We start from the raw sequence: 21,395 nt of genomic DNA, 5'->3' as shown, positions 1-21,395 counted from the left end.
TTAGCATAATCATTTAAAGGCGGACGCAATGACTCAAAACGGGGACAAAGTTCTGTCGAAAAATAATTGCTGTTATTCCAGACAGATAGTTCATACTTCATGGTGACATGAACGCCATGAGAATATTAGGTATATCATCATTATTTTATCAGGAACGTATGTCTGTTATTTCAAAGCACAACAAACGAAAAGGCCATCATTTAGGAAAGAGGATTTTACGCACACAGCCCTGACACTTTCCTCACAAATAAAGGCCGTGGTAAGAGAAATAAATGTTGCTGTTGATGGTATACTTTACATATGCAGCAAATAACTGTCTTATTTTTTTTTTTATAAATTGTCCCAAAAAATGGTGAGAAACGAGCAGTAAGCATGTTAGCTCTGTGTCTTGGAAACTTAAACCCTACAATTATTTGACAACCGGGGCTTGGTTTTTCAAAACTCGGTTATTTTAACCACTGGTTAGCCCCGAAGCACCGGTTAACTTCTTAACCTGCCGTTAGCTAACTGGCTGTTTAAATGCGTTATTCAAAACGTGGTTAGTCACGTCATTAGTTAACGGCACGTCAAAGTTAACCGTGTGGTTGACGTCGCTGGTCAGCGCCAATGTATCCCACAATTCCTCATGTTGTTGACTTCCGGTTTAACCAAAACATGGATAGTGAAAAGATTTAACAAATTAAAATGTATTTTAGTTAAATATATCATTAGTTAAAGTAAGCAATATTTAACAGTTTCCAGCTTAATAGCAAAATGAACCTGAACTGAACCGGGACTACTGAACCAGCCTTCAAAGTAAGAGAGTAAAAATGTTCAAAATGTATTCTGCGACAAATGAAGCTTAAACATTTTACGAATTCAAACAAGCGAAACATTTATGAACGACGTAATGAAATAAAAATGTTTTTGGTTTAAAAATGTTGTCGTTTGGAAAAATACAGGAAGTCTGCTCGCCTTCAAAGTAAGAGTACTAGGGTTCATGATTCTAAAATAAAACAAAGTATTCAAGTTGTGTTTTTAATGTATCTTTTAGCGGGCATACGCTGGTGTGTAAATGATCAGTGTCATGTCAAATAACACTTTCCACAAATGGTTTAATCCAAGAACAGCATGATGTTTTCATACAAAGATGGATAAATCTTTACTGGCTTCCACTGCATGTTTATTTCTAACAAACGAGTTCACTTCTCCACTAACAATGTGCGTGGCCCTTTTGCCATGTCTCCAAAAGGTGCGTACGCCAACTACAAAGGTGGCGTAGCGGTGCGCACATTCTCACGTCAAGTTGTGTTCTTATCGGTACCATACGCAGCTTTTCAAGATTCAAGATTCAAGAGAGTTTTATTGTCATGTGCATAGTAAAACAGCAGTTATACCATGCAATGAAAATCTTATTCTGTTCATTCTCCCAAGAAAAGAAAGAAAACACAAGAAAGAATAAGAACATAAACATAAGCACATAAACATATATACCAATAAATTAAGCAACAACAACAGAAGAGACATTAATACAAGTAAATAATATAAATAAATAAATAAATAAAGTGCTATGAGTGTGTGCTTGTGTTGCGTGCGGCGTGTGCGAGTGCTTCGTTGAGAAGCCTGATGGCCTGTGGGTAAAAGCTGTTTGCCAGCCTTGTGGTCCTGGACTTCAAACTCCTGTAGCGTCTGCCTGACGGTAGGAGTGTGAATAATGAGTGTTGTGGATGTGTGCTGTCCTTGATGAGGTTGTGTGTTCTGCGTAGGACTCTAGTTTTATAAATGTCTTGCAGTGAGGGGAGGGCTGCCCCAACAATGTTCTGTGAGGTCTTGATCACCCGCTGGAGTGCCTTCCTATCACGTGTTGTACAGTTACCGTACCAAACAGTGATGGAGGCGGTAAGGACACTTTCGATAGTGCATCTGTAGAAGCAACTCAGGATTGTGGTGGACATGCCAAATTTCCTCAGTCTTCTCAGGAAGTACAGTCTCCTTTGGGACTTCTTCAGAATTTGTTGGGTGTTGTGAGACCAGGTGAGGTCCTCGCTGATGTGTGTGCCAAGGAACTTGAAGGTTTTCACCCTCTCCACCTCAGTCTCATCAATAAACGGGGGTCTATGCGGCTCCTTTTCCCTTGTTCTTGGGTCGATGATCATCTCTTTAGTCTTATCTGTATTGAGAAGAAGATTGTTATCACGACACCAAGCTACGTCCCCGTTCTGTGCGTACTTTATAAGTAAGTGAGACCCCTGGTCGATGAGTGCAGTCAGCTGATGTGGCACACTGTCTACCTCTCCTGGAGTCACCGCCTCCACGTTTAGCGTGCTACACCTCGGAGCTCATAGCTACAGTGCTCCTGAAGTTGGTTTTATTTTACTGCATAGTAACAACGCAAAACTCCCTCACCTTTTCTAGACGCATTCATGGATTTGCAGTGACATTTGACATTCATTTCAAAAATGCACATTCCACCTACTTGGGTGTAAAAAAATATATATATATATAAATAAATAAATCACTGCGCTCAGCGAAGGAAGCCGCAACAGGCAGGCTGATGAGCCACGGGTTGCCGACCCCTGAACAACGCAAAAGCACACACAGGACTATTAAGTCACATTTATTTTTGTTATTTTTACATTTATATTTATGATTGTGATTTTCATTATTGTATTTATTTTATTGTATTTTTTTATTTCAATGAGAATTATTCATTTTAAAATTTAACAGTAATATGAGATGGTATTTTTCGGATTGTAAGTCGCTGCCGAGTACAAGTCGCATCAGTCCAAAAATGTATTTATTTATTTAAAATTTATTTTTATTATTTCTTATTTTATTATTATTATTATTATTGTTATTATTATTATTAATATGAGTAGTATTTTATTTATTTATTTTATTATTCAGTTGTTTCAATTAATTGACTTATCGCGGTCGGGCTGGAACCAATTAACCGTGATAAACGAGGGATTACTATGCTGCACATTGCAAAGGCGTATAATTAAATGACCAAACTCTTTCAGAAAAGCCTTTGGAAAGCTTATAAAGTGCGGGTGTACCTAGTGTTGTGTCGATTGTAGTAGATTCTAGTGTCGTCATTGTTAGACGTAAGTGTTTACATGATCTTTTTTTTTAAAAAATATTTTCTTTTTCAGCTCTACACTCAAGCCGGGGTATCCTCCTCCTCGGCCCCCCAAGGTAAGAAGCACGATCACATTGATGTTACGGCAGGTGGTCCTCGTGTTACGAACAAGGACGTTTTGTTTAATGCCTAAGTGGTAGCTGAATAAACTGTTGCGTCAGTCTGTACACAGAAAACACAATGGACATGGGGAAGAAAAGGTGAAATACAAGAGTGGAAAAAGTCCTTCCTTTTTTGTCTTGCACCTCTTCTCCCCCCAGATCTACTTGCAACAGCGTACAGAATCCATGACCCCTTTAGCATTCATATGTAACCTTAACTCATTCAATACCACAGATGTATTTATACGTTTTATAGACCCCAGTGCCAGATCCCAACAACATATGTACAGTATATTTCTTTTACGTTTTTTTGAGTGAGAGGCCAAAAGAGGTGATGATGCAACTTTCCACTAATGCATTTCACTCATAGTACTTTTAAGCCATGAAAAAGGCCACAAGGTGACAGAAGTGCACTTGATAAAAGCTCAGCAGGGATCAAGTTAACCGACAAATCACACATGACAGGAAGGAAAAGTGTTGAAGGTTACGTACGCATTGTAACACATGCACACATGCATAGTCAAAATCGTAAATAGTCCATGGTTTTATATTTTGTAAATATTTATTTTGATGTAAAACATATCTTTTGTTTATGTTGGTGTGTAGTTGTTTAGATATTTGAGCTGTTACAAAGGTACACAAAAATACGGTAGTTACTGAGGAACTAATGAGGCACATCAATTTAGACTAGTTGCTGAGGAACTAATGACTAAGCCACATCAATTTAGACGAGTTGCTGAGGAACTAATGACTAAGGCACATAAATTTAGAGTCATTACTGAGGAACTAATGAACTCATGACTAAGGCACATCTATTTAGACTAGTTACTGATAAACTAATGACTAAGGCTCATCAATTTAGACTAGTTACTGAGGAATTAATGACTAAAGCACATCAATCTAGATTGTTATTGAGGAACTAATGACTAAGGCACATAAATTTAGACTACTTAGAAGAACTAATGATTTAGGCATATCAATTTGGGCTAGTTACTAAGGAACTGATGAACTAATGACTAAGGCACATCAATTTAGACTAGTTACCAAGGAATAAAGGAAGAACTAATGACGAAGGCACATCAATGTAGACTAATTACTGAGGAACTAATGACTAAGCGTCAACAATGTAGACTAGTTACTGAGGAACTAATGGCTAAGGCACACCAATTTAGACTAGTTACTGAGGAACTAATGACTGATTAGGGTTAGGTAGATTTGATCCTCATTAACGACTGTAATTTTGTGTACCTTATTGCAAAGTGTTACTATTACAAAAGCAAAAAACATTTGTGTCAGTGAAAATTATGCTTGAAATGTATCTTTTCACAAAAAGCAGTTTTTCTTCCTGTTTGAGTTTGGAACTGATATTTTCCTGAAACTTACCTATGTTCTACTGCTGCTTACTAAAGATCAGAAAAAGGTAGAGACAAACCTTTTTCCTGATGAAAGACGGGGAGTCTCATGTTTCTGTTGATAGGTTCCATGTTTATGTACAAGTAGTAATAGAACACAATCATCTGTGTGCCTTGAAAAATCAAGGGGTTGGGGGTTGAAGGGTTGTCTTTTGAAAAATGTCTGGGATTGAATGAGTTAAATGAGCGGTTGGGACCAAAATAGCAACCGATATGGGTGGGTGTGTTGTCACTTCCATGTTGATGGCTTTCCTTTTCTTTGGTGCACAGCAGCTTGGGACACAAAGTGTAAAGGGTGAAGTAATTAAGCACAGGCACCTGCAGGGTTCATCCGCCCAGCACGTTTACGTCTGCCGGTGCGCACTGAAACTTGTCCTCGTGCGAGATTCACATTTACGGACCAAAATTACGGTTTTGATTAACTTAGCGCGTTTCTAAACACCAACTACGTTATTTTAAAAGATGTATTGAGAATTCCGCCGTTTGATTTTATTGTCGTCCTCCTCAGCCACGGTTACACAGCCCCTCTGAGGAGATGGGCCTCAACGACGAGCGGTCCCTGACGGTGCGGCGGTTCCCCAACTCAGAGAACGGGCCGGGCCAGGTGGCAGCACGCAGGCGCAGCACGCCGGAGCACGGCCACAAGGCGGAGACCTCGTCTCCGGATTTTCTCTCTGTCAGCGTCAGCAGCCCCGGGCTCTTGTCCCATGCCTCAGACCAGGGTAGGATTCTATATCTTCCCCTTTCATCCTTTGATTTTGTATGGTTATACCACAACAGCGTTTCTGTTCATGTGAGACTCTTTTGCAATATGTACCCTATACATTTTTAATGAATCTTTGGGGGAAAAAAAAAAAAATCCTAAACTCTGACAACTTTAGTTTTGTTTTAATCATAATAGTAAGACTTAAAAAAAATCATTTTTGCTTCAATATTTAAAGTCTATGCTACTGAAATAACCCAATTTTTTTCTCATATTATGAGTTTATTCTTGTAAAATTGCGCCTTTTTTCCTCGTTAGATTATTTTTTCTTAATATTTTGACTTTCTCACAAAATTACAGCTGTTTTTTTGCCATTTCTGCATTTTTTTATATTTTATTGTCCAACTATTTCAATTTTGTTCTAGACATTTTACTTCTTGTAATTATGATTTGGAATTATTAAATGTGAATTATCCAATGCAGTCTTCCGCTCAATCCGCACCAAATGATAGGCGTTTGGTAGGTCAAGTTTGGAGAATACTTTAGCTGAGTGCAAGGAAGAGAATGCTGAGTCCATGAGCGGGAGCGGCTAATAATACCTCACAGTTATTTCACTGAGACCCCGGAAGTCGATACATGGAGGCCCCCAGCTGTGATTTTGATGGGAGAATAAAACCCGCGGCCAATGAGGACAAGATATACTCTTAGAGAGCTTGTTGTTCCAGACCCGAGACATTGTACAGCCTCGTGTTAGGTAAGGGAGCATGGGCATGCAACTTCCCATACCACTATAACTTTTTCCTGAACCCATTTTTCCCAAAATGACTTCATTTTTATTTTTTTCCTCATAATATTACGATTAAAAAAAAAATATTGTTTTTTTTTTTTTTTTACTATATAAACTAGGGATGTCCGATGTCCGGCCCACCGGTATCGTATTTTTTCACCTATAACCAAAGCCGATGTAGCAACATTGTTGAAATTGCTGCATCATGTAGTTAATGCTGTGCTGCTCACAAGTCGGTGAGGGGGGGGGTGGGTTTACCACTACAAAATAAAAGCCGTCACACCTTAAAAATTTGTTGTTGTTTTTTGCTTGAAAACAATTTTAAGTAATATATTTTCTACCTGTGTGTGTGTGTGTGTGTGTGTGTGTGTGTGTGTGTGTGTGTGTGTATATATATATATATATATATATATATGTATATATATATATAGCTTATTATTTACGCACATATTGACCACAGTTAGTTTGAAAACAATTTAAAATGTCATAAAAATATTTAATTGCAGTTTATTTTGATAAGCGTTGACCGGAATAGCCTGTCTGTCTTGCTGGCACTTGCGCATGTGACCAGATGTGTGACACGTCTTGTGTTGACTTTCAGTTTGTTTCTTATGATCGGAAGAATGAACAATAGCCCGTAAAATGTTAGGCATGCTAAGCCTATCTAGCGTGTCTGGCATTTTTGTTGACATGCCTGGCTGGCAGCATCTCGCAAGCTCAGAGCTATAAGTAGCTATTACATTCATAGGATACATCAATCATCGATTATCATCACAACTTACATTTTCAAATTGCCACTTAACAATCTTGCTCTCTTGTTATTAAAATACCTATGGCTTGTCTTCAAAACACTAGTTTGTGTGTCAAAGTCGTGCTACTACTACTAAATTTCTACTCATATTACATTTATTATTTAGTAATATAAGTCTATTCTTGTGAAATTGCGCCTTTTATTTTCCATCCATCCATTTTCTATACCGCTTTTTCCTCATTAGGGTCGTGGCGGCATGCTGGAGCCTATCCCAGCTGACTTCGGGCAAAAAATAAAAGGCCGACTGACTTCGGCCTTTTATTTTTTCTCGTTAGAATGCAACTTTTTTTTCTTCATATTTAAATTTTATTCTTGTAAAATTACAGCTTTTTCACAATTTTTTTCCCATTTCTGTTTTTTTTTTCCCGCAACCTAATTTTGTTTGGATTGTTTTTGATAATATTCAAACTTTTAAAAAATCCTAATATTACGACGTTATTGTTAGAAAACGATGACTTTTTTGTATTTTGAGAGAAAATTACTGCTGATTTTTTAATTTTTGCGAATTTTTTTCTTGTTAAATTGTTGTTAGATTATACTGTATTTTTAGAAGAATGTGGACACTGTGGACGCTCCTGTATTAAAGCACTAAGTGTTGGTAAACCTTGGGAAAGTTGTATGACCCCCGATGTGTGTTCATCTCCCCTTTTGTTTTTGTCTCATCATGTTGCTTTTTTTTTTCTTGCCAAGCTCTCAGTCAGTCTGAATGCAAAGGTGAGGCAGCCTGATGCAAACATAAGCTCTGACTAAATGTTCCCCGTGTGAGGATCCAATAACATTGATGTATTTTGTGACTGCAGACGACGACTCCGAAGGCAGCCTCAACGGCGGCAGTCCCAAACCAGCGCCCAACCGTGCGCATCGGAGGGTGAAGAAGGAATTTCTTGTACGTCTCCTCCTTTACTTTCATCCTCTTGACTCTTAAATTAGATAGATGAGCAGGGAAATGTTGCATCCCTGTAGGCAGAGTCGTCTGGCCCTTTAGGCAGTGTAGCCGCCAGAGGGCAGCAAAAAATCAGGAATCAGCAAAACATCTATACATTATAGCCGTCTAATTTATCTTATTTATTATGTATGATGTAAAACTATGACAGGAACAACATCAAATTAAAAGCACAACATGTGAATACAGAGCTCCACCATCCATCAGTATGAGCCTGGACTTTGTTTTTCAGCAGGCGCACCATAAAAATATACACATTAGCACTCATAAGGTCATTAAATCTTACCTTCATGCATTTGGGACCAAACGGGTGAAAGAAAAAGGGTAAAAATACAGTGTAGTAGTCTTATCTGTGCAGTGTGGGAGAACATTAGATGGTGCATTGAACAAAGTGGGGCAAACCGCTGCTCACATTAAACATGCAAAACTGGGGGATTTCTAGCTGTGTATTATTTTTGGAATAAAATAATGGCACATATTTCCAAAATGGATACGACTTTACATACAATGTGATGTGGTTATCATTGCAGTTGCGTGTCAAATCCTTGACCACAAAGAGAGTTACATCCCTACTTATTATAAAAACTTATGTCTATCTGCGATTAATTATGAGTTAACTATGGACAAGTGCGATTAATCATGATTAGCTCATGCAATCCCAGCCATTTTTCGAAAGACGACCCTTTCAGTCGTGGCCATTTTAGACAGTTTTGGCTGATTTTTCAGGGCGTACAGAATATTGTGTTCTGCCGGTATATAAACATGAAACCTACCAAGAGAAAGATCAGACTCCCATCTTTCATGAGGAATAAAAAGTTTGTTTCTGCCTTTTTCTGTTTTTTTAGTAATCAGCAGTAAAACATTGCTACGTTTCAGGAAAATATCAGTTCCCATCTAAAAATAAACAGCTTTTTGGGAAAAGATACATTTCAAGCTTAACTTCTACTTTGACACAAATATGTTTTGCTTTTGTGACAGCAAGTATCTAAAGTATCGAAGCAACTATACCACAACATAAAAAACACAAAAAGGGGTTGTTTTATATAATGGGGATGAGAGGGGACAAAAAAAAGAGAGACAAAGACAACAGCAGCAACAACAACAATTGTGACAACAAGAACAGAACAACAGAAACATACAGAACGACATCAGTAAATAAACGTCTGTGACAACTATAAAGACGAACAAGGACAAAGGACAAACTATCAACATAATAGCAGTCATGAAATGATGAACTATGACAGTGATCACAATGACAATACTGCATTGAAACAGTCACATATAATTGTAGTAATGAAATGAACTATGATAGTGATCACAATGACAATACTGCATTAAAACAGTCACACATAATTGTAGTAATGAAATGATTATCTATGATAGTGAACAGAATGATAATTACTGTAATGCACATCATTGTAAAAAAAAAAAACTATAGTCATACTGCTGATATCACTGTCGCTGTAATAAAACCAACAACATAATAACACCCTGGTTAACTCAGTGAGTAATGTGGGGAAGTACGTATGTACTGTGAGTGTGCATATGTACAGGTATCTCTGTATGTGGGGAAGGCTTCATATATATAAAGGTGCAAGAATGTGTGGGCGTGTAATTGTCACTGAGAATGCATGAAAGGAAAGGGGCCGCCCCAAATAGCCAGGCCGAGCCCCTGCCGCCAGAAGTCCACCAGGCCCACAGGGGCAGGCAGCACAAAGATCAGTGCCCCAAGAGCCAGCCCAAAGAGCCCTCCCCCCTGGGAAGACCAGCAAGGGGCCGAAGAGAGGTAATCCCAGCCAAGGACAGGGCGCCGGCGGGCCGGAGGACTGCCAACCCCCGAGACCAGCGAGAGATCACACCCCACAAAGGCAGACGAGTGCCGGGGGCCACAAACCGGCAGGCCCAGAGACGCCCCCACAACCGGAAAGAAGCCCGCCCGCGCCGGAAGCGCCAATCCTCGCCCACCGCCACCCCCACCCCCAGGGAGCGGAGCCCGGCCTGACACAGGGCCGGCCCCGCCCAGGGATGCAGGAGGCACGGGCTGCAGAGATGTATCACCCAGCAACCGACCCCACGGAGCAAACCCCTGTATGCACCCCCTCCAAAAAATAAATAACTAAAATAAATAAGTACACACACGCATGCACATACACACTCCTACGCACCCACACGCACGCACATACACACCCCTACGCCCCCACGCGCACGCACATACACACTCCTACGCACCCAAGCACGCACACGCACACACACAGTGGTCGACTGCCCGACACCCGGAAGCCTCACCCTATCCCCCGTTGGTAACCCAAGGAGCAGCGGAGCCGGGGACCCCGGGGTCCCAGACATACAATCCAGAACCCAGGTGAGGAGAGAGCGGACCGCCGGGGAGCAGGAAGACACCAGGCCACACCCTCCCAACGGTAGGATGCCGCCAGCAAGGCAGGCAGAGAAGCCAGCAAGGAGGAAAGCGGGAAACTGAGCAGGCGGGCGGGAAAACGGGCGAGCAGCCAGGCGAACCACCACACAGCGACAACCGACACCCGCGGGCCAGCAAACCCCGAAGAGGGAGCGGGAGCACCGCACCCCAAGCCGCAGGGAGGCCAAGCACCAGAGCCGAGAAGGCGAAACCAGCAGCAGACCAGCCGACGGACCCCACAAACTACCAGAAGCCAGACCAGCCACATGCCACCAGAGCCGACAGCGCACCACCCGCGCACCGGAGCCCCACCCCCGACAAGCCCGCAGACAGACCAGGGGAGGCAAGGACACAGACAGCGGCCCAGCAGAGCACAAAGCGCAACGGCGACAAACGCCCAAGCGCCCGGCAGAGCACAACCCCCCCCAGCGGGCCCGGCCCCAGGGCACCCACCCCCACCCCGCCACCCAGGCCCACAGTACCCGCAAGCATGACCAACCTCCAACCCACCAGCTGGCCCGGCAGCGCAGCAACCACAAGCCACCGCGGCGGCACATGGGCTACCCGCAGCACCGGCACCGCCTCCCGGAGACCACCGAACCCGCCCCAAGAGCACAGAGGCGCCCGCAGCACGTGTCAGTCCAAGCAGATGCCCCCGGCCGCCACGCCCATCCACCAACACGCCAAGGGAGAAACCCCGGAGGGAGGGAGACAACCGCCGGCCATGAAGCAGATAACAGCCAGACACCAGCCGGTAGCAGGGACCGCCCGCCAGCCCCACCCCCAACCCCCCGGCCAAAGCCACCCCCCGACCGCCCCACCCCGGAGCAAGCATCCCCCCACCGATCCCGGCCGGCACCACGCAGAAGAACACCACGCCGCCCGCCCCCACGCGCACCCACCAGCTCACCAAGCCACAGCGGCCCCGTCCCTGAAGGGAGAAAGAAAGGGATCCCCCCCCACCCCAGCACCACCCACCCCGAGTCCAAACCGCACATCCGCGACCCCCACTTGCGCGCCCCCAGTCACCGGGGGGACAGCCACAGGCTGGTCATTTTTATGGCTTACAATTGCTCTGAAGTGAAATGCATTGGTGGAGAGTTGCGTCTTCACCTCTTTTTGCCTCTCACCCAAAAATACGCAAAAGACGCGTAAATGCGTTGTTGAGATCGGGTGCTAGGGTTTATAAAAACGTATAAATATAACAAAAAAAAATAGCTCTACTTAAAACCTCTTTAAGATCCAAATGTGCAAAATGCAAATTCTAGCAATTTTTCAACAGGTCTTAATATTTTGATCAGGAGTGTGTATATAGTCATATATTTTAAATATTTTTTTCATTGTACTTTTCTGTAAAGTCATGTTAATCTCGTGTTGTCTTGTTCTCATAAACCCCTATCAATAACTACAGATAATCATCATCATTTCTATTTTGAATTAGGGGTATTTTAGAATTCTTTTTTTTGGTATTTCGTGCCATATACAAACTGACCTCGGGCGCCACATCAGCTCGGGCCAGCTCTGCCTCCAGGACGCGTAATTGCAGCCCTGCCTCATCTGTAAGCTTGATTGTCGAGGCTGCAGTGGAAGCTCAAATAAGATCATTGTTGCATCTTCACACTCTTGTTGTCTCCCCGGTAGAAACCAGCTATCAACGGCTTGCCGCCCACACCCAAAGTGCTGGTGAGTAAAGCACGATGCCTTCACGGTCTTTTGTATGCCCGACCACACTGACATCTTAGGCAACATTTTTCATTCTGTCGCTTTCCTTTGGCAGATGGGAGCTTGTTTCTCCAAAGTGTTTGATGGATGTCCGCTGAAGATCAACTGTGCCACGTCCTGGATCCACCCGGACACCAAAGGTAGTTTGGCCAATGCCGTCACAGCTTGACGCGACTTGCCACGCACGTTTGATGTTTTCACATCTGTGGTCTCCTCTCAGACCAGTACCTGATCTTTGGGACTGAGGATGGCATCTATACGCTGAATCTGAACGAGCTGCACGAAGCCACAATGGAGCAGGTGAAGATACGTAACTCCAGTAGAGCGCAGACCTCCACCAAGACCAAACTATCCTCATTGCGCACACTCATACACTCCTGTTCCAAAATTTGAAGATACGATCATTTACATTTTGCACTATTGGACCTTAAGGAGGTTCTAAGTCGAGCTTCAAAATGCAAAAAGAAGAAATGGATGTGAGACAAAAAAGGAATTTAATGCAAACAAGTATTAAAGTGAAATAGGCTGATGAAATCAAAGGTTTAAGACCATAGCTGAAAAAGAACAGAAACCCCCCTAAAATAGGAATAAAATGTTGAATAAAGGAGTTGGTCATGAGTAGCTGCCATTCTTGATAATGAGGTGAAAAATGGGTTTGGGCATGCGTGATACCAGTGTTCACAGGAGGCTAGAGGCAATGTTGCTCCAGGTGGTGAAAATGGCTTCACAGAGGGCATCCACTGTCAGGAAATGATGTCCATTTTTGTAAATCCATGCCCAAATGGTGCGATCTCATTAATAACCCTTTTTATCGTTTCCAATTTGATTCCATTACAATCAGTTGATGTTTTTCCTTTACAGTTCTTTTTTTTTTTTTAATCAGAAATATTTTTATTGAATTTTGACAAAGTAAAAAACAAATGCACACAATGTTTGCTGGTAGTTTAAACAGACAACGAGAGAGAAAAATACAAACAAAAAACAAAAAAGCCAACAAAATAACAGTATTTTTCTTTTGGATATTTCTCGCAAGGAACAGTTCTTATCCTAGAGCTTCATATAAATATTTAAAAAGTGTTCATATGCTTCATCCACATCATTCGGAAAAGGGAAAAAAAAAACCCTTTTCCGAATGATGAACAAAGTCAAAATATAATAGATGTTGTAATCTATTGGGAATTAAAGTTGGAATTACGAGAAGAAAGCTGAAATATTTGGAAAATTAAAACAATATCACAAAATGGGGGTGCAAATGTTTGTGTGGCGGGCCGCCGAGCAAAGACTGTATGGGAAACACTGGCTTGGCTGGCAGAGTAATCCCGCAAAGGAAGAAGAAATAAAACGGTTGCCGTGGCAGGCATGTCACATGACCAGAGGAATGCAATTTCTGTGCGCTGTTGCAACACTGTGTTTGGTCATACGTTGTTTCTCCTTGCAGCTGTTTCCCAGGAAGTGCACATGGCTGTACGTTATCAACAACAACCTGATGTCTTTATCGGGTAAGTGACCACCGCAGCCGCCGCCTTACCCGTCACCGGTCACCGTCATCACCTCCTGCCGCTGCCTTTGTCCCTGCGTTATCTGGCCTGGTGCCGCCACCACCCCTGAAAATAGACCACGTTCCTTTTGTTTGTCGCGGCGACTTGCTGCTCATGCCGTGGCAGATTTATCCATTCTCGCCTGGAAAAAGGAATGATTCTTTCAGGGGCAATTGTGCTTTTGCTCCATGGCTCCCCCTGCGGGTATTAATTATTAAACACCCAAGGCAAAGAAAACTGTGGTTATTTTACAATTCATCACGAAAACAACAGAAAAAAATGGGAAAGAAACAGCAGTAATTTTACAAAAACAAAGTTGAAATGCTAAGAGAATAAAGTCTGAATATTGCGATTAAAAAAACAAAACAAAATAGTCATCTGACTGGGGGAAAAAACCGATCAGTTTATGAGAATGCAGTCGTAAGATTTATTAAGAAAAACATGTACATTCAACACTTGTTTTTGGTCCCGTTTTTTAGGAGATGAACTCAAAGATGTAGAACTTGTTCCACATCCACAGTATCAGCATTTCTCTCCAATATTGTTGACAAATCTGTCTAAATGTGTGATAGTGAGCACTTCTCCTTTGCTGAGATCATCCATCCCACCTCACAGGGGTGCCATATCAAGATGCTGATTAGACACCATGATTAGTGCACAGGTGTGCCTTAGACTGCCCACAATAAAAGGCCACTCTGAAATGTGCAGTTATCACACAGCACAATGCCACGGTTGTCACAAGATTTGAGGGAGTGTGCAATTGGCATGCTGACGGCTGGAATGTCAACCAGAGCTGTTGCTCGTGTATTGAATGTTCACTTCTCTACCATAAGTCGTTTCAGAGAATTTGGCAATACATCCAACCAGCCTCACAACCGCAGACCACGTGTAACCACACCAGCCCAGGACCTTCACATCCAACATGTTCAACTCTAGGATCGTCTGAGACCAGCCACTTTGACAGCTGCTGAAACAATCGGTTTGCATCACCACTGTCTCAGGGAAGCTCATCTGCATGCTCGCCATCCTCATCGGGGTCTCGACCTGACTCCAGTTCCTCGTCGTAACCGAATTGAGTGGGCAAATGCTCACAATCGATGGCGTCTGGTACGTTGGAGAGGTGTTCTCTTCATGGATGTATCCCGGTTTACACTTTTCAGGACAGATGGCAGACAACGTGTGTGTGGGTGTGCGGTAACTCTGAGGTTAACCCTGCATATTTCAGCACGGGCAGTCTAAGGCCCACCTGTGCAGTAATCATGGTGTCTAATCAGCATCTTGATATGGCACACCTGTGAGGTGGGATGGATGATCTCAGCAAAGGAGAAGTGCTCACTATCACACATTTAGATTTATTTTCTAAGTCATAGTATTATGAGAAGCAAAACAAAGAATGATGTTGCCAATTCTGGAAAATGAGGTTGGAGAAAGTTAGTTTTACGAGAATAAAGTTGTAAAATTCAGAGGAAAAACATTTTTAGGAAGTATGAAGTTGAAATATTAACGAAAAAAATGATTTTCAAAAGTCGTAATACGAGTCACGAAAGAATGGAGTTGCAAATTTTGGAAAATTAAGTTGAGAAAAAGTGATATTAGAACCAAATCATATTACTAGGACAAAAGGGATCACCTTATGGGGGGGGAAGTCATTTTACGAGAATGAAGTTGTAATATTAACGTCATTTTTACAAGCATAAAATTTAAATACTAAAGACAAAAGATGTTATTTTCTAAAGTTGTAATATGAGTAACAAAACAAAGAATAAAGTTTCAAATTTTGGAAAATTAGGTTGAGAAAAAGTTCTATGGGGAGAATGAAGTTATAAAATTCTGAGAAAAATGTCAAAAAGTCTGAATTTTACAAGCATAAAGTCATAAGAATGTAATTTTTAGAATCAAAGTTGAAATTTTAAAGAAAACAGATTTTCTAAAGTCATAATATTATGACAAACAAAACAAAGAATGAAGTCCTAAAATTAAGAGAACAAAGTTGTCATCTTATGGGGAAAAAGTACTCATTATATGAGAATAAAGTCGTAATATTCTGAGGAAAAAATCAAAAAGCATCAAGTTGAAATATTAAAGAAAAAAGTAACAAAAACAATGAAGTTGCACGTTTTGGAAAATTAGTTTGGGGGAAAAGTTATGCTACGAGAATAAAGCTGAAATATTATGTGAAGAAAGCCATAACATAACAAGAAAATGTCAATTTTGAAATATTTGGGGGGAGAAAACAATTGGAAAGACGAGTATTAAAAAAAAGTGTAATTTATGGAAGAAAAAGTTCCTCTTTCACGTATACTAGAAAGCTGAGATGCAGGCTGTTAATATATACTTGAATATATACTGTATATCACCGTGGCCCATCGATTCTTTGATCGTTCAGTGTTAATCGGCCCTCCGTGGAGGGCCGATTAACACTGCACCCCTGCACTAAAGAGTAACACTCGCAGTGCTCTACTGGTCCAGCAGTAGTGCTCTTTTCCTTCAACTCCATATGATTGCAAGGTTATTTGACTACGTAACCACTATTTGTTTTGTCATTGAGTACGGGATGATGTGAGGTCTACTTAACTGTTCTCTTCTCCTCCTCCCTTGTAAACCTTCCTCTCGCCTGGCTTCACCTGGCATTCTACTAAATGACCTCATCAGAAGGTAATCATGCTTCACACCATTGACACACACACACACACAGTTTGTACCGCTGTTCACGTCTAACCTCACTAAGCATCAGAGCTGCCTCACGGAGATGTCTCCACTCAACCCTTGTTTTGTGTTTGGCAAAAAATGTCTCTTCTTTTCCCCGCCGACTGATGTTGAAGGCGAATTGTCCCGTTGTGCTGCAGGGAAAAACTTCCAGCTGTATTCCCACAACCTCATCGGGCTGTTTGAGCAGCTGAAGAAGCCCGGCCTGGCTGCCCAGTTCCAGACGCACCGCTTCCCTGACAAGATTCTTCCCAGGTGATGCTAGCTCTCAGTGACTTTTGTCGTCTGGGTTGTTTTGTACATCAGTGTCTCGGTTTTATATTTTTCCCCTACATTTTTTAAAACTTATATTTTATTGACATTACCAGCATTTGTTTCAATTCAAAAGTAAGGGTTTTACTGTGAATGAAATGAAACGTATCTGGCACAGCTAGACTTGCCTCGTTTTCTGCTGTACATACTTACACGTTAGAACCATAACCAGTACCACCTAAAATAAATAAATAAAAACCTCACAATTCAGCTCAACATATTACTGTGGTTCATTGGTTGTACACCACACCGTGATAAGCACATTTCTGCCAAGTAGGATTCCTTACTTATAAATGGAATATTATGGTAGTTAGAGCATAGAAAACTTGTTTACAATCTTCTAAACATTATTAGAGCCCACTAGACATGAAATAACACCCCTATAGTCACCTTTACGGGCCTATTAGGGGTGTCACGAGACACTCCGTTCACAAGACAAGACGATAGACGAGATACAGCCCTTCCTGAGCTTTTCACATGTAAATGTTTCAAATCACTTTTTCATACAGGACCATGTAGGTTTGGATTTTTTTTTTCTCCCTTCATAATAAAAAGTTTCATTTAAAAAAGGGAATTTTGTGTTCAGTTGTGACTAATATTTAAATTTGTTCGATGATCTGAAACATTTAAGTGTGACAAATACGCAAAAAAATAAGAAATCAGGCAGGGGGCAAACACTTTTTCACATTACTCCATATGGATGCACATTCTTTTCAACCCGTCTTAAAAACAAACAAAAAAATCCCAGGAACGTTCCCGTGTGGACAGGGTCTTAATCTTGCGAGATCTCGTGATACTCCTAGTAGCAAGCATGTCTGCCGTTACGCATGGGGAAGGAAGCGTCACGGTGTGGGTCTGCACGAGTGCTGCCGATGCCGGAGGGAGCTGCGGTTCATTGAGAGGAAACATGAAATGCGACATTCGTTGACAGTGCGTGTTGGCATACACGTTTACGTTTCCACCACATCTCATCGGATCACGTTGTCATTTGTCGTGCTCATGTCGTTTCCTCGTGCATGAAAGGAGGTAGAGTTCCATTCAGATTCAGCATTTCTTCCGCCATTAAAAGGAACAAAATGGTCGGTCTGTTTTTGTTGTTCCTTCACTGTGGGGGGGAAAAAAAACGCAGGCTTTGTCCAGCCCGCCCCATCCAAGACGTCAGTAGCTCCTTTCAGCACACTCTGACAGCCCGTGTTTTGTCTCCTCAGGAGGTTCGCCTTGACGACCAAGATTCCCGACACAAAGGGCTGCCACAAATGCTGCATTGGTGAGGCCGCCCCCGCACCCCACCTAGCACAATTGGTTTTATTTGCTATCTTGCTGTGAGTGGCCCATGCACGTCGCACCGTGCGGATTATGATCGTCGTTGTCATCTCCTCTCGACAGTGAGGAACCCATACACGGGCCACAAGTACCTGTGTGGAGCGCTGCAGTCTGGCATTGTCCTTTTGCAGTGGTATGAGCCCATGCAGAGGTTCATGCTCATCAAGGTTAGTCACATCAACAGCACCACCCAATCCTGCTCCATCTTGATAACAGTTGCACTCCCAACTATGTTCTTATAAGAGGATCCGTCTCTAGCCAAAACGTACTCTAACGCAGGGGTTCTCAAATGGTGTCAGCCTAGCACCCATGTTTTCCAATGGTCATGGTCACCGACTCTGCTCCTCTTCAAGTTAAAGGGATAGTTAGGGATAGTTGACATGAACTTGTATAACAGGGGTGCTCACACTTTTTTAGCCTGCAAGCCACTTTTAAAATGACCAAGTCCCAAAGATCTACCTACTACTATAAATATAGAAAGTATATATATATTTACTATATTTATTTCAATAAAATATGAGTAGGTATTTATGTACGTTTGTATATCAGGAGTGCACGCACTTTCTCAGCATGCAAGTACAAGTCAAAATGATCTACCTTTTTCTATAAAACATAACATATCCAAAATGTAACCAGTAAACTCTGAAATTCTATTCTAAATATGAATGATTAGTATTTCACATTCACATTTCACAAATTTACATGTAACCAAAGTAGTTGCTATCATAATTCACTTCAATATGGAAATAAGGATAATTCCACGTAAGTCCTAAATAGCTGTGTACATAGCCTGAGTACTGGTAATATGTCAGTCACATTAGCTATGTAACGTTCATTAGGGCACACAGTTCATGTATCACATCCAGTTAGCATTTGCTGTCAAACATTAGCAATATACAAGAATTTAAAATGATGATGTAAAAGACAATGCAGCCCAAGTTAAGGCAACATATGGGCACATTTTTAATTTCATCATGAAATAATAGTTTAAGAAGCCAACGTGTAGAAAACACTGATTTCTGAGTTCATGACGCCAAGCGAAGCCAGTAAACAATACACTTTTTTTCTACATAACTAGCTGCTACAAGTGAACAGATAACTTTAGTTATAAAGACATCTTACCGCAGTTAGTTCATCCATCATCACAGTCATAAAGATGAAAGTTGCATCTTCGTGTGTAGCTTGAAACGCTGCGGGGGAGCAAGCGTGAATCAGGAGGGGAGCTTAATGTCAGCTGATTGATGTCACATGACAACTACAAAGTGACGTTTATGCCATCGACCCAAACTACCTTGGCGATCTACCGGTAGCTCGCGATCGACGTAATGGCCACCCCTGTTGTATGACATCCCCATCGGCAGTGGACGATATCAACAGTGACTTTAAACTGTCATAAATGGCTTATTTTCTCTGGTTATATCTACTATATTGGGCAATAGGAGTGTAAAGGTGACTATAGGGGTGTTATTTTATGTCTAGAGTGTTCTAATAATGTTCAAGGCATACTTGAAAGGTGGTAAACAGGGCTTCTTTGCTTAATACAGACCCTTTCCAAAAAATTTGAATGTCATGGAAAAGTTGTTTAATTTACATAATTCCATTCAAAAAGTTAAACTTTCATAGATTATAGATTCAGGGCCCTCAATTTAAACGATTTCAAGTATTTATTTGTTTATTTTTACATAATTTGGGCTTCCAGCTCATTAAACCCACAAAAACAGGAATTCAAAAAATTAGAATACTGTGAAGAAATCAGCCCAAATTTTGCAGGGCATGAACGTTTTAAACTGAGTGTCACACACTAATCATCTACTAAACTCAAATCACCTGCACAGGCTTCCCCAGGTGTCATTAAATTGCTTCAGTTTGGTTCAATTGTCTCAGTTGGGTTCAATATGGGGAAGACTGCAGACATGACAACTGGCCAGAAGACCATCATTGATACCCTCCATAGGATGGGTAAGCCACAAAAGTTCATAGCTAAGGAGGCTGGTTGTTCACAGAGTGCTGTGTCCAAGCATATCAATGAAAGTCTAGAGGAAGGGCAAAATGTGGCAGGAGAAGATGCACCAGCAAAAGAGATGACCGTGGGCTTCAGCGGATTATCAAACAGGGAAGATTCAAGAATCTGGCAGAGATCCAGAAAGAGTGGAATGAGAAGAGAGTCACAGCTTCAAAAACCACCACATTCAGACGCATCCGGGAGATGGGCTACAACCTTCGGGTTCCTCGGGTCAAGCCACTTGTGAACCTGAGCCAACATAGGAAGCGTCTCCACTGGGCCAAGGAGAAGAAGGACTGGACCAATGGTCCAATGTCCTCTTTTCCGATGAAAGTAAAGTGTGCCTTTCATTTGGGAATTAAGTTCCAAGGGTTTGGAGGAAGACGGGTGAGGAACAGAACCCAAGATGCCTGAGGTCCAGTGTGAAATATCCACAGTCCGTCATGATTTGGGGTGCAATGTCCGGTGCAGGTGTTGGTAAACTCTGCTTTCTTAAATCCAAGGTCACCGCAACAGTCTACCAGAATGTTTTAGAGGATCTGTATGGAGATGCAGATTTCATCTTCCAGCAGGACCTGGCCCCTGCCCATACCGCCAGAAGCACCAAAACCTGGTTTGATGCCCATGCCATCACAGTGCTTGACTGGCCAGCCAACTCACCGGACCTAAACCCCATTGAGAATCTATGGGGTATTCTCAAGAGGAAAATGAGGGGCACCAGACCCAACAACAAAGAAGAGCTGACAGCAAGCATCAAGGAAATCTGGGCTTCCATAACTCCCAGGCAATGCCACAGGCTGATTGCTTCAATGCCACGTGGCATCGAGGCAGTGATTAAGGCAAAGGGATTCCCAACCAAGTATTGAAGATTGACATATCGTTTTGAAAGTACCATATTTTGATTGATTTGATGTGATCCTAATTTCTTTCTTTTTTTTTTCCTGCAAAAACTGAGAAGTAAATGGTGATTTCTTCACAGTATTCAGTATTGTTTAAATTTTGGGCCCTGAATCTATCATCTATGAAAGTTTAACTTTTTGAATGGAATTATGGAAATTAAACAACTTTTCCATGACATTCTAATTTTTTGGAAAGAGTCTGTATATCTTACCGGCTCTTATTATGCCTACTATACTGAGTAATAGGAGTTTAAAGGTGACTGTAGGGGTGTTGTGTCATGTCTAGAGGGCTCTAACAATGTTAGTGTATTTAGAGGGTCGTGACCAGGTTTTTTATGTCGTATATGTCTGATTTTCTTTGATTATATCTACTATGTTGGGTAATAGGAGTGTAAAGGTGACTATAGGGGTGGCTCTAATGTTAAAGTGTATTTAGAAGGGCGTAAACACTTTTTTAAACGTCTTATGTCTTATTTTCTAGACTATATTATGTATTTATATGAGATTGTAAACAGGTTGTCTATGCCATAACTACGAAAATATTCCATATATAACGAAGGTATCCTACTTGGCAGAAATGGACTACTAGTCATCGGGTC

At 41.8% G+C, this 21,395-nt stretch overlaps 1 protein-coding gene across 9 annotated transcripts in view; it reads left to right on the top strand.

Annotated features, from left to right (window-relative positions):
• Positions 1-21,395, top strand: part of map4k5 (mitogen-activated protein kinase kinase kinase kinase 5) — a 72,986-nt gene that overhangs the window by 38,903 nt on the left and 12,688 nt on the right. For 5 of the 9 annotated variants that reach the window (XM_054796524.1, XM_054796522.1, XM_054796528.1 and 2 more), the window contains 11 exons: positions 3,135-3,177; positions 5,143-5,356; positions 7,626-7,649; positions 7,736-7,821; positions 11,936-11,977; positions 12,072-12,156; positions 12,237-12,316; positions 13,455-13,515; positions 16,401-16,515; positions 17,781-17,839; positions 17,959-18,062. In XM_054796524.1, the coding sequence (XP_054652499.1) occupies positions 3,135-3,177; positions 5,143-5,356; positions 7,626-7,649; positions 7,736-7,821; positions 11,936-11,977; positions 12,072-12,156; positions 12,237-12,316; positions 13,455-13,515; positions 16,401-16,515; positions 17,781-17,839; positions 17,959-18,062 (913 nt within the window). The remainder of the gene's footprint in view (positions 1-3,134; positions 3,178-5,142; positions 5,357-7,625; positions 7,650-7,735; positions 7,822-11,935; positions 11,978-12,071; positions 12,157-12,236; positions 12,317-13,454; positions 13,516-16,400; positions 16,516-17,780; positions 17,840-17,958; positions 18,063-21,395) is intronic. The other 4 variants (XM_054796525.1, XM_054796523.1, XM_054796529.1 and 1 more) reach the window with 1 other exon arrangement.

The sequence above is a fragment of the Dunckerocampus dactyliophorus genome, chromosome 13 (assembly GCF_027744805.1).
Source record: "Dunckerocampus dactyliophorus isolate RoL2022-P2 chromosome 13, RoL_Ddac_1.1, whole genome shotgun sequence".
Classification (NCBI taxonomy): Eukaryota; Metazoa; Chordata; class Actinopteri; order Syngnathiformes; family Syngnathidae; genus Dunckerocampus; species Dunckerocampus dactyliophorus.
This window is presented reverse-complemented; position numbering and strand designations above follow the sequence as displayed.